This window comes from Suncus etruscus, chromosome 9 (assembly GCF_024139225.1).
Source record: "Suncus etruscus isolate mSunEtr1 chromosome 9, mSunEtr1.pri.cur, whole genome shotgun sequence".
Classification (NCBI taxonomy): domain Eukaryota; kingdom Metazoa; phylum Chordata; class Mammalia; order Eulipotyphla; family Soricidae; genus Suncus; species Suncus etruscus.
In genome coordinates, this window is record NC_064856.1 from 14,919,074 (window position 1) to 14,932,994 (window position 13,921).

Here is a 13,921-nt window from a genome sequence, read left to right on the forward strand (position 1 = left end):
ATAGCAGGTAGTCACTGGCCTTGATCCCTGGAGCCCCAAATGGTACCATTATCAGGAGTGATCCCTGAGCACATAGCCAGGAAAGAGCCCTGAGAACTACCAGGGGTGGCCCCAAAACCTAAATCGTAAAATAACCATCCAATTCCATGTTGTGAATTTCTCATCCACCTCTTGAATATTCATGTGAGCAAAGTGGTTCCAAAACCAAACCCAGAGCTATTTCCCATAATCACAAATATCCCTGAAAGGAGAGTAGTGGTGTCTGAGCTGGCTAGAAGTGGGGGCCTTGAAGACAAATGAGATGGTGGGGGGCTGTTCCTATCTGCAGTCTGCTCTTTCTCCATCACAAGAACTGCCTGCAAAACCACTGTGATGTTGGTCAGTGGAGCACATCTGAACTGACAGCATTAGAGTGATATTGAGGTGCATAGGGAAAGGGCCCAGCACCCCTTTAGGAACCTCTCTCTCCCAGCTTTCTCAGATCCCCACCCCAGACCCCAAGGCTGCAGAGCTCAGTGACCCCCTGGACACAGCTGCCACTAGAAACCACATCCTTGGAACACAGCCAGGAGGGGTCATGGGTTCCTGTGGAATTGGGGCTTCAGCAATCTGCAGCACCTCCTTCTCCCCACTGCCCTAGGAAGCAGTCACCTAACAGACACAGCTCAACTGTGCAGACTGTGATTCCTTGATTCCTACGTCAGTGTCTATAAGATAGCCAGAGATGTGTATTTGTCCTCCCCAAGCCCCAAAATAACCCTGCGCCCCTAAGCATTACTCCCTATCTTTCTCTTTCTGCCAAGTCAACCACCAATCTGTTGTCAATCCTGGATACTTAGCTGGAGCCACAATATGAGCTGCATTATTTTGTTATTGTTGTTTTGGTTTTTGGGCCACATCTGGCACCCAGAAATCACTCCTGGCAGGCTCGGGGATATGGGATGCTGGGTCCCTCCTGGGTCAGCCATATGCAAGGCAAAGACCCTACCACTGTGCTATCACTCATGCCCCTGAGCTGGAGTATTTTGCTTCGTAATATCCAGGCCCATCCACAGTATGGTGCAGATCTTCACCCTCTCTTTTATATGCCAAATAATGGTACATTATCTGAGTGCAAAAAAATTCTATTTTATTGCTGCTAATATTCACATGTGTGTGAACACACACACACACACACACACACACACACACACACACACACACACACACACACACACACACACACACACACCTCTATATTCTTGTCTTCAGTCCCAGGAGTGGAATTGCTGGGTCCTAGGGAAAACCATGGTTTTGGTTTGTTTGCTAGTTTTGGGCCACACCCAGTGGTGCCCTGGCTCTGCACTCAGAAATTACTCCTAGTAACCTCTGGGCATTGAACCCAGGTCAGCAAAGAAAATGTCCTACCCACTGTGCTATTGCTCCACCCCATGATTAACACAACAAACAACCAGCCAGTTTCCCAAAGTAGCTGTATCCTTTCACAACTCTGCTGACAATACCCGTAGCTCCAGGTCTCTCCCTGTTAAACAATATGAGTGTCTTATCAAGTGGTGTCTCCTGATTTTGATTTGCATTATACTGGGATTATTTTCATTGTACAGTAAAGGAAAGGAAGGCCCAGAGCCTTGCCAGAGACCTTGCAGCAAGAATGGGAAGAGAAGAGCAAGAATGGCCCCAGCATCTCTCCCAGTGTGGGGAGATGGGTCTTCCTAGGGACTGGCCCCAGGTGAATGGGTCTGAAACAGGGGTGCTGCGAGGCTTAATAAAAACAGGCAGACAAAAGAGAGAGGGGAGAAAAAAGCATGGAGTCAGGGGGCTCACAGCCTCATGGACTGAGAACCTTGATTCTCCATCACATTCCATATTTATTGTCTTAAACCAGCAGTTATAGGGAAAGCCAGGGCAATGTTTACAAACATCTACTTATCTATGCTAACCTAACCAAATAAACTAATACAAATCAACAGAAACTATGTGACTGGCAAAGCAAAAGGGCTATGTGGCTGGGTGAATTCTCTAGAGTGAATTTATCTCCAAGGACTCTTCTCTGGGAGAGGCAACAGAAATGAGAACAGCTTCAGGACCCCCGTAGAAGGATTTTTTTTCCCTATCTGCAGGAAGTTTTCCAGGAAGTAAAGATCTCATAAGCCATCTATCCAGCCCCTCTCCATGGTCTATCTGAGTCTATTCCTGATAAGGGAGATCCTCAAATTTAGGAATCCCCCAGGCAAACCCTCCTTTGCTTGTCCCTGGCACACACACTTCACTCTCACATGAGCGATAGCCCACCCCTAGACTCCCCAGAGAGCCCCAGGTTTTAGCTTTACCCTGCTGCCACTGAACACTTCTGGAGACCACAGGCTGAGACCCTGGCTTAGGTCAGGACGGCAAGGGTGGGCTTACTGGTCTCTGCAGGGACCAGTTAGGCTCCTGGCTGGGAAGATATGACCTGATAGCAACGCTCAAGAGAACATGGCAGGTGGAACCCTCAGCTCGACTCTGCCAAAGGGGCTCCAGAGCCCAGGTTTAGGAAGCTGAGCTGGCAGTGCAGGTTCAATAGCTGTGTGGTTTTGAGGAGCTCTTACCCTCTCTGAGTCTTCCATTCCTCAGCTGTAGTAAGGAGATGTATCCCTTTGTGGAAGGAAAAGAGAACTAACTCCAAGGGCAGCACCTATAGTACTGAGACTCTTGCTGAAGCCCCAGGAGACCAGAGAGGTTTTTGGATCCAAGGGAAACTGCACCTGAGGACGCTCCCCGCTGGCCATGTACTCAATGAGGGGATTCACACAACAGAGGAGCAGTGAGCTACAAAATGGAACACTACAGAGCCATGGCAACCTGGTGGCATGTTACATACACAGTGGCTCACACAGGAGTGCAGGCATCCTGAGTTAAAGACAAGATCCTTTGGAGCTATACTGCTAGATCTGTATCAGGGACATGAAGGCTGTGGTGAGCTGAAAAAAATCAGGGCATTGAGACTAGAGAGGCAGTACAGTTGGTAGTGTACTTGCTCACCTTGGACAGGGCTAACCCAGAACCACACGTGGTTCCTCCAGGAGTGATTCCTGAGAGCAAAGCCAGGAGTAAACCCTGAGTACTGTTGGCACCACATATGGTTTCCCTCAAAATGCCAAAAGTGATTCTTGAGTGCAGAGCCAAGAGTGAGTTCTCAGCACCACCAGGAGTCTAGCTTCCCAAAACCCAGATTAGGGGAGAGTGCCCCCCCAGAAGTGAGAAGTCTGATGGGGACAACTATGTGGCTTTTCTGGGGTACAGCTATGCTCTCGCTTGCTTTCTAGTACATTTACTCACTATAAAGTGCAAACCCATTTTGTGTGGTCTTCCCTGTATGTGATTCATTCAAGAGCCACTGGACAGAGCTGGGCAGGGGCTGGCATTCCTCTGCCTCCCCCTGTGCCACCAGCTACTACTCCAAGCTCATGAGAATGGGGAAGCTGGGGATAGGGAGGGGGACTCTGCCACAGCAGGAGATAGGAGTGGGAGCTGGCCCAACCCTTCCCTCCCCTGCTGTGCCTTTACCTGGCACAGACAGCCCCAGAAAGACACTGCAGGCAGGTTAGTTTAAACCGCTTTATTCGGGTTGGCTGGTAGTCACAGACTGGATCATGTGCGCGGGTCCCCTACACCCTTGGGCTGAGCCTTTGCTCCCCCCCACTCCCACTCCATCACTGAGGGGCAGCCCGAGGGCCCAGCCTGGTCTGAGAGGGCACTGGGTCCAGTAGAAATATTTACAAATCGCCGGTGAGGAATTGTGAGGTTGGGAGTGGAGGACCCCGGCTCCTACAGCCTCGGGCCCTTGGGCGGTCGTGGCATGACCCCAGGACGGGGCCTTGGGAGCTGGCAGAGGGGGCTCTGGAGGGAGCCTCAAAGACCCCCAGAGGGGTCTGCTGGTGCAAAACTCTGCAGGGGCCTCAGGGCCAGAGAGGAAGACCCCGCTTCTGAACTGCTGTGTGAAGGGCAGGGGTTCTGTCCCCAAGGGTGGGCACGAAGTTGTTTGTTAGGTGAAGGAGGGGACAGGCCCAGAGGGACCTTGCCAAGGAGCCGGGGCCCAGAGACGGGAGACCCTGCATCCCACCAGCGGTGTTGTCCAAAAGGCCAGAAGAGGTCCAGGGTGGGCAGGGTGGGTAGGGAGGAGGGAGCGTAAGGCTGGGGATCCCTGGTTGGGACTGATGGGGGACAAGCAAGCAGAGCAAACACTGGACTTCTGGGAAGCTGGTGAAGGGGCGGCCCGCCCCGCCCCGCACGGCGCCCGGCCCCAGTCCTCGGTGGTCCTCTAGGTGCCCAGAGCCTTCTTGTCTGGCCCGCGGGGTCTGCAAAGGGTGGGTGGACGGGGCTTACATGCGGAGCAACTGGGGGTGGCGGGTGGCCGCGGGCCGGGGCGGGGGGCGGCTGGAGCCCGGCAGTCCTGTCCCCGGGGTCCAGCGGCGCGGGGAGCAAGTCTAGAGGCTGCAGGCCTCCTCGTCCACCGAGCGCTTCCGCAGCTCCTTGCCCGGCTTGGGCGGCGGTGGCGCGGGCGCGGCGGGGGGAACTTCGGGCAGCTGCAGGACTGAGTTCTCGCCGGGCTGCACCCGCAGGTAAGCCTTGACCTTGTGGTGCCGGGCCTTGCCGTCGCTGAAGTCGATGACCCGGCACTCATAGGTGCCTTCGTCCGTGGGCTTCACCCTGGACAGGCGCAGCTTGTGGGAGATGTTGCTGCCCACCACCTTGACCACCTAAGGGCGACAGAGACACCGTGACCCGACCGTGGGGATGGTGGTGGGCAAGTCCGGAGAGCACTCCTGGGGGAGGGGTGGGGTGGGTGGGATGGCAGGGTCCCCACCCCAGCCCCCACAATAAAGACCTTTGCAGATTTTGCAGAGGTGGGTGAATGAGCTGGAAGCAGAATTCTTTTTTTTTTTTTTTTTTTTGGTTTTTGGGTCACACCCGGCAGTGCTCAGGGGTTATTCCTGGCTCCAGGCTCAGAAATTGCTCCTGGCAGGCACGGGGGACCATATGGGGTGCCGGGATTCGAACCAATGACCTCCTGCATGAAAGGCAAAGGCCTTACCTCCATGCTATCTCTCCGGCCCCCGGAAGCAGAATTCTTTAGCAGATGGGACCTACACTGGGGACCTAGCCCAGGGACACAGGGCTGTGAAGCCTCCTCAGGGCACAGTGATTATGAGGCAGAGCCATTTCTGCAAATGAGGCGCCCAAATTCTCTTCTGCTGTGTGGGAGTGTGTGCACGTGCATGCTTCTGTACCTGCGAAATTTCGGCTGCAAATGCCTGGTATACTCTGAAATGCTTCATGCCTTTAAAAATGAAGCTGGAGAGATAGACAGAGGGTACAGCATCTGCCTGGCACACGACTGACCTGGGTCAGTCCCCAACATCGATATGATCCCCAGAGCCCCACCAGGAGTGACCCCTGATCACCTACAGGTGTGATGCACACCCTCCAAACAAGCAAAAAAGACTAAGAAAGGTTGGGGCCAGAGAGATAGCATGGAGGTAAGGCGTTTGCCTTTCATGCAGAAGGTCATCAGTTCGAATCCCGGCGTCCCATATGGTCCCCCGTGCCTGCCTGGAGCAATTTCTGAGCCTGGAGCCAGGAGTAACCCCTGAGCACTGCCGGGTGTAACCCAAAAACCACAAAAAAAAAATAGACTAAGAAAGGCCAGTCACAAATTTGCCAGAATGGCATGAAATGCCCACTCCAGTAGGGAGAACACTGTGTTTGTGATGTTTACTTGAGTGTTTTTGTTTTTATTTCAGTCAGAAATGTGTTTGCCTTTATGGGTGCCACTCAGAGCCAAACAAAACATTTTGTTGTTGTTTTGCTTTGGAGCCACATCCAGGGGTTATTAATGCTCAGGGGTTATTCCTGGCTCTATGCTCAGAAATTGCACCTGGCCATGCTTGGGAGAATATGGGGTCCCAGGGATCAAACTTGTGCCAGGCAAGTACCCAACCTGTTGTATTTCAGCCCCCAAAAGAACTTTTCAAACCACCCCAAGACAAGCACCCCCTTATGGCACCTCCTGACTTGTGGCACTGCTGACTTGTACATGTCACCAAGGCCCTATATTCCTCTATATGATATCAAAGATATTCCTGTGTGAGTAAGAAGCTCCTCTGGTTGCTTTTCTCTGCTGTTTAATATTCTATCACAGCATCATAGCACCATATTCATGTATGCAGCACTTGTTGATGCACATTTGGGATGGATTCTAGATTAGAGGGCTGATGGATTAAATCTGTGATTAATATAGAGTACCTGAGTTTTTTTTTTTTAATCAAAAGAGAAAAGGCAGAGAGATAGTAAAATGGGTAGGATTGCCTGACATGTGGCCAAACCAGATTTAATCCCTGGTATCCCAGATGGTCCCATGAGAACTGTAAGGAGTGCAGAGCCAGGAGTAAGCCCTGAGTGCAGAGTTGTGAGTAAGCCCTGAGCAATGCCAGATGTGGTCCAAAAGTAGAGAGAAAACAAAGGTAGGGCTGATACAGGGATTCAGGCACTTATCTTGCATGCAGCAGGCCCTAGCACTGTATGTGGTCCCCTGAATGCCACCAGGAGTGACCCCCAAGCACTGCTCAGTGTGATCGTGACCCATCTCACCCCTCACAGACACATACACAAAACAAATGAAAGAGGAAAAGCAGCTGATGAGTGATTTCCACTCCTTATTGGAAGCTGAGTGAAAGGGAGACCTGGTTTGCAGACATCTGAGTCCACAGTTTTTTACTTGGGGGATGGGGACAAGCTTAGGGACTACTGTGGCTCTGTGTTTGGGGGACTATGTGGTGCAGAGGCTGGTCCCCGGTCCCCAGGGGTACTCCCTGATTTTAGATCACAGGGAACACACTACACTGACTTTGCAGAGGGTGAAAGCCAGGCTGGAAGGAAGTGATTCCCCGGGTGAACAAGCAAGAAAGGCAGACTGAAGCCAAGCCTAGCTCCACGCACTGCTGTAGGTGGTACAGAGCTGCCGGGGGGCGGGGCAGCTGGCAGCAGGGGGCTGGTCTCTGCCTCCGCAAGTCCCCCTGGATCAATGCCCAGCCCTCATGGAGCAAAACAAAATAGGGTTCAGGGACAGCAAAAGGCAGACATTCCCATAGTAAGGTTGAGGGGACTTTTTCCATCAGCTCCTCAGAGTGAGGGTTAGAGCAGGTGCCCCTGCCCCAGTGTAGAGGTCACTGGCCTGGCTGGCTCTGTCACCTCTGACCAAGGGCGACGAGCCGCCCTCCGGCCAGCCACGCTCTCAGGCGAGTCAAAAGATGCTGTTGCAAATGCGCAGCGGGAAGCGAATTACCTCAACATCTGTTTCCCTCACGGATATTAATTATCCTTCATTTGTCAACCCTACAAGGCGCTAATGGGGTAATAATGCAGAGCTGGGAGCAGCGGCTCCTGAGGAGTGCCAACACCGCCTGCCCTCACCCCCCTTGGCTGTCCGGGGTGTCCCTCCCCCCTGCCTGGCCCCCACCAAATGCATTCACAGACGTGGGTGTGAGGGACAGGGAACTGTGGGGGCTGGAGGCAGTGTGTAGGGTACTCACACCCTGGCAGCAGAATTCTTGAGCTCCTCATTTACTTGAACACTCCACAGTTGCCTTCTCTGGGTTGGTGCAGGGTTCTGAGAACCCAGCTATGCTCAACCTGTTCAGAGTCCGGTGAATCCTGACCTCAAGGCGGGGAGCTAGTGTTCAGCAAAATGCAGGGCACAGCAGCCCCAGACTCCCCCAGCAGAGACAAGGCTCGCTGTGGCCATGGTGGTAGTGGCTGGGACTCCTGTCCCTGGGGCCAAGTTGGGTTACCAGAGCTGTGAGAACTCAGACATGGCAGTAACTGCACAATGCCCTGTACTATAGACACCCACTCTCCAAGGGGGTAGGAGCCTGAGACTCAGAGAATTGCCTAATAGGCTTGCCCGAGCCCCAGTCTGCCTTTCCTCAACCCCAGGCCCCCCTCAGAGGTAATGTCCACCCTGGAGGGTGGCAGGAGCAAATGGCTGGATCTCCTGATTCACCAGTCGAGCAGATAACCCAGCAAGCCAGCCTGCAGTGTGACCTGGTGCCACCCGCTCGAGGACAGTTGTAAATCACAGTCATGGGGACCAGGCTTGCACAAAGTGGGGCAATTAAGCACCTAACTGTGCTGTAGGAGATGAGGTGAGGCCATTCATGCTCCCCAGTCTGAGCTCAGCTCCTCCCTTGCTGACACACAGCTGGCTACAGGGGCTGTGGTCCCCTCCACCATGCCAAAACAATGGGCAGCAGCCATTGTGTCCAGGTGTTGGACCCATGTCCAGCTGGGCTTGAACCTGGCCAGCTGGGTGAGTCTCTGGGGATCCTGCCTCAGGGCCTTCCTGCCCCATCTATCCCCCGCTTAAGCTCTCCCCATGTCTAGGCCCCAAAGTGCTCTACCCCACCCCCCACCCCAACCGTCCTCCCTTCCCAAGTCTCACTTGTTTCTGGCTTTATTCATCTTTGAACCCCAGCACCCTGGAATCCCCAGAATCCTGCACCCCATATTCAAGCCAGGCCAAGTAGCCTCTCCCATCTCTTTCTAAAGAGTCTCCCTAAATTACCCTTGACTCCCTCCAATCTGTGCCAGATGCTCCTGGAGCCCTTCCTTAAATGGCTCCCCAGAGGGGCTGATGGGAGCCTTCAGACTCTCATGCTGGCAGGTCTCCGACAGCCTCCAAAACTATCTATCCCCCCAAGCCATAGTCAGCTTCCTACACTTCAGTGCTCACTTCAGATAGCACCTCCACCAGGATGCCTTTAGGCAGTCAGCTCCACTGTGACCTGACTCTCAGCCCCCAGGAAAACTGACTTTCTCATCCTCATTGCATCTGTTTATCATGGTAACCACTTGCACTTATTAGACTAACTTCCACCTCCCACTGGCTGGGCAGACCCTGGGGGAAGCAGTGGGTGTTTGTGTGCAAGTTCAGAATCCCACTTTGTCTTTTATGGAGGGGGCCACACCTGGTGGCGCTCAGGAGTCACACTGGCTCAGCACTCAGAAATCGCTCCTGACAGGCTGGGAGGACCATATGGGATGCTGGGAATCAAACCCGGGGTCTGTCCCAGGTCTGTCCCAAGTTGGCGCATGCAAGGCAAACACCCTCTCCCTGCCCTATCTCTCCAGCCCTTTCATGTCATCTGTGTGTCCCCTGATATGTGTCCACTAGATTGACTATTGTCATCCCTGCAGTCTACCAGAACTTGTCCCATTCCTCACGTATTTGCAAGCCTGAAAGCAATGTGAGGGGATGGGGAAAGGACAGCGAGGGTAGCTTGAGGACTCTGCACTGGAACCTCCCAGCGGTTGCTTAAGTCCTAGCTCTTGGGCATTGACATTCCCCCTCCCCCAGAACCTGACACCTCACACACAGTTAGGCTAAAGTCAGGAGACTCGGTTTTGTTCCAAGAGGGGGTCAGACCGACATTACAATGAGTAAGGCAAACACCCTTTGCACAGGGCTAATCTGGGTTTGATCCCCAACATTCCATGTGTTCCCCTGAGCCCACCAGGAATGATTCCTGAGTTCAGAGCCAGCAGTAATCTCGGAGCACTGCTGGCACAAAAAACAAACCAAAAACAAATAAACAAAACAAAAACAGTCCCAAGACCTTAAGGCCATATTATCTTCCTGGGGAAGTAGGATGTCTGGTTTAAGGATTGGAGGGGTCCTGGGCTGGGTCATTGACTCTGCCTTCCCTGCACTAAGACCCCCAGCATGCAGTTTCCCCTCATGCCTCCAGCACAGGGACGGGTGCAGGCATGCATGGGGTTGAGGGGTGCGTGGTTCAGAATCAGAGCCTGACCCTTGACCCGGGCCTGTTTGTGTGTGTGACTGGCACCTGGTGAGTATTTTCTGGTCACTTACAGGATGCCAGGGACGCTGTGGACTCCAAGAACAGGCCATGAGTCAGGCAGGCACAGTCCTGGAAACGGCCCCTCCCCATCCCCACTGCACTCTAATCTCCAAGGAGATGGTTGTGAACAATGCAGAGAAATCAGAACAAACCATACACTGGGGAGGGAGGTGTCTTATAGTGGGACTAGGGCTGAACCCCCAGCATCACAGGACCTGCAAGTCACTTAAGTGTCTACCTTCTCTCCATCCCCTCCATGCTCAGCCATCTCATATCTGGAGCTGTGGCTGATGGTTAATGTGGCAATCCCTGGAGACAAAATGCCTTTGTGTAAGTGGCCCACACAGTTGAGCCCGTGTCCAAGGATGCCCCAAACTCACACAAATAGGACCATAAAGATGAATATGCACACACAGAGAGAAGGAGGAGAGCTGAGTGTGGAACCCAGAGAGAGAGAGAGAGAGAGAGAGAGAGAGAGAGAGAGAGAGAAGAGAGAAGAGAGAGGGGGGAGGGGTTCCAGGCCAGGTTGGGCCCCAAAATGAGAAGAAAGGCAGGAGGCAAGGCAGGGGATCCTGGGTGGAGTCAAGGAACCTTGTTCAGGGGCCGGAAAAGTGGCGCAGAGCAGATCCCCCGGCATCCCATATGGTCCCCCAAGCCAGGAGCGATTTCTAAGTGCATAGCCAGGAGTAACCCCTGAGCGTCACCAGGTGTGGCCCAAAACACCATGAATAAATAAATAAATAAATAAATAAATAAATAAATAAAGGGACCTTGTCCAGCAAAAACAAAAAACAAAAAACAAACAAACAAACAAACAAAAAAAACAAAGCACTGGAGAAGTTTCAGCATCCTCGGGTGGGCCCTGCCTGCTCAGGGTCTGGCTAATGTGCCTTCCTCTTGGGCCATGTGCCATGCTGCCTGTGCCGGGAGCCCGGGCTCTGCCAGTCTGTGGGCTCCCAAGCAGCCCCACACCGCAGCTGGTGCAGGCATGGCTGGGGGCCGGGCTGGAGCATTGTCCGCCCAATCATGCCAAGCACATTTATTTTATTTAACTAATTAGCATCTTTGCATTCTACGCACGTGGGGCCCAGCAGCCTTGAATTCTAATCCTCTAAGTCAATTAGATTATTCTCTCCTTTGCGGTAAAGCTCCGAACAAAATCATAGGAGGGAGAGCGGCGAGGAGCAGAGTGAACTAACACACACAGAGCTCTGCCTGCCTGGCCTTCACTGCAGGGTGTCTGAGCAAGAGGCATGCCCGGGCCAGCAGCCGGCAGGCGGGAAACTTAAGTTCCACCTTGGACAGGCCCCAGAGAAGAGGACACCAGTGATGCTGGGTAGGCTTGTCTCTTCCTGCCTAAGTTTCCTTCTGGGCCTCAGAGTTCCGCCCTCAGCTTTGTGGTCCAGTATCCCAATCCCTCTGTCTGGCTGCCCTGGGGTCTTTAGTCTCCTTCCCTCCCCAAGGTCCTAAGAGAGTTGTAACAGCCTCAACGTCACTCAGGATTTCATGTGCCCTGCATATCCCAGTCTTATGTGCGTCTCTGTTTGTTTTGTTTTGTTTTGGGCCACACCCAGCACCACTCGGGTTACTCCAGGCTCTGTGCTTAGAAATCATTTCTGGGGGCCGGAGAGATAGCATGGAGGTAAGGCATTTAGAAGGACGGTGGTTCGAATCCTGGCATCCCATATGGTCCCCTGTGCCTGCCAGGGAGACTTCTGAACTTAGAGCCAGGAAGAACCCCTGAGCACTGCCTGGTGTGACCCAAAAACCAAAAAAAAAAAAAAAAAAAGGAAAAAATTGCATTTCTTTAATGGGGCCCGGCGAGGTGGCGCTAGAGGTAAGGTGTCTGCCTTGCAAGCACTAGCCAAGGAAGGACCGAGGTTCGATCCCCAGCGTCCCATATGGTCCCCCCAAGCCAGGGGCAATTTCTGAGTGCTCAGCAAGGAGTAACCCCTGAGCATCAAGCGGGTGTGACCCCCCCCAAAAAAAGAAATCACTTCTGGGGGGGCTGAAGAGATAGCATGGAGGTAAGGCATTTGCCTTGCATGCAGAAGGATGGTGGTTTGAATCCGGGCATCCCATATGGTCCCCCGAGCCTGCCAGGAGTGATTTCTGAGGGTAGAGCCAGGAGTCACCCTTGAGCACTGCCGGGTGTGATGAAGAAAGAAAGAAAGAAAGAAAGAAAGAAAGAAAGAAAAAAGGAAGAAAGGGAAGGAAGGAAGGAAGGAAGGAAGGAAGGAAGGAAGGAAGGAAGGAAGGAAGGAAGGAAGGAAGGAAGGAAGGAAGGAAGGAAGGAAGAAAGGAGGGAGGGAGGGAGGGAGGGAGGGAGGGAGGGAGGGAGGGAGGGAGGGAGGAAGGGAAAGAGGAGGGAGAAAGAAAGAAAGAGAAGAAAGAAAGAAAGAAAGAAGATAAAAAGAAAAGAAAAGAAAGGAAAGAAAGAAGAAAGAAAGAAAGAAGAAAGAAAGAAAGAAAGAAGAAAGAAAGAAAGAAGAAAGAAAGAAGAAAAGAAAGAAAGAAAGAAAGAAAGAGAGAAGAAGAAGAAAGAAGAAAAAAGAGAGAAAAGAAAAGAAAGAAAGAAAGAGAAGAAAAGAAAAAGAAAGAGAAAAGAGAAAGAAAAGAAAGAGAAAGAAAAGAAAGAAAGAAAGAAAGAAAGAGAAGAAAAGAAAAAAAGAAAAGAAAAGATAGATCATGGGCCTGGAGAGATAGCACAGCGGCATTTGCCTTGCAAGCAGCTGATCCAGGACTAAAGGTGGTTGGTTCGAATCCTGGTGTCCCATATGGTCCCCCGTGCCTGCCAGGAGCTATTTCTGAGAAGACAGCCAGGAGTAACCCCTGAGCAATGCTGGGTGTGGCCCAAAAACCAAAATAAAAAAGAAAGATCGTTTCTGGCAGGCTCAGGGAACCATATGGGATGCTGGGGATCAAACCTGGGTCTGTCCCAGGTCTGCAGCTTGCAAGACAAACACACTACCGCTGGGCTATCACTCCAGCCCCTTAGGTGGGTCTCTGAGTGGCACAGGCCTGGTGTACCAATCCCTGATGTACCTCAACCCGGGGCCACATGTCCCCAGGCCAGTCCTCCCTCTTCAGTGTATTCTTTTTTCTCTCCTTTCTCAGCCCTGCCTGCCTCTCCTACCTCACCTAATTTTGGGTCACCCTTCCTAGAAAATATAAAGTTGATCCTTGAACTTTCTGAGAGCCTCTAGTCCTCTTTGGGCTCAGACCTCACTCCTGAGCTCACAGCCAAAAGTAGGTCAGAAAATGTCACACAGGGGCCGGGAAGGTGGCACTAGAGGTAAGGTGTCTGCCTTGCAAGCGCTAGCATAGGATGGACCGCAGTTCGATCCCCCTGCGTCCCATATGATCCCCCCAAGCCAGGAGCGACTTCTGAGCATATAGCCAGGAGTAACCCCTGAGCATTAAATGGGTGTGGCCCCCCAAAAAAATAAAAAAAAAAAATGTCACACATCTCTGACCCCTTAAGCCTCAGCAGTCCTACCTGTAAAAGGAAAGAATAGAGGCATCCTGGTGATAAACTCAATTCTGCTTTAAGAGGGGCTGGTCAGTGCTGAAATCCCATGGCTGCTCCTATCCTCCACTCCCTCCCCACCTTGTCCAGGTCACCCAAGTGGCCATGAGCAGCTTCAGCCGACAATGGTGAGGGGCTGACAAGAACAGGCTCTGTCTCATCAGACACCGTTGGTTTCCTCAATGAAAAATGCCACCGAGACAGGCCCTTGGCACCAGGACGCACGGCCCTGGCCCGACAGCAGCACATGCATCTTCTCTCCCCCTGTCATTTTTTTGTGCCTGTCATTCAATGAACTTGAAAAATCTGCAGCTTTTAAAAGCCAGAGTGGGGCCATTTTTTTCTCCCCTTCTTCCTGCTTTCTCTTCTGTCTTTCTGCCCAAGCTCCCTGCTAAATTGGACCACAGGCCCCCACCCCCACCACGACACCAACACATACACACACAAAAAAAAAACGTTGCATCTGTGCCCTCCATTAGCGCCTTTACAAGAA

At 52.5% G+C, this 13,921-nt stretch overlaps 1 protein-coding gene across 1 annotated transcript in view; it reads right to left on the bottom strand.

Annotated features, from left to right (window-relative positions):
• Nucleotides 1-4,393: 4,393 nt before the first annotated feature.
• Nucleotides 4,394-13,921, bottom strand: part of VSTM2L (V-set and transmembrane domain containing 2 like) — a 34,365-nt gene continuing 24,837 nt past the window's right edge. The window contains exon 4 of the mRNA XM_049779386.1: nt 4,394-4,739. Within this exon, the coding sequence (XP_049635343.1) occupies nt 4,467-4,739 (273 nt within the window). The 3' untranslated portion in view covers nt 4,394-4,466. The remainder of the gene's footprint in view (nt 4,740-13,921) is intronic.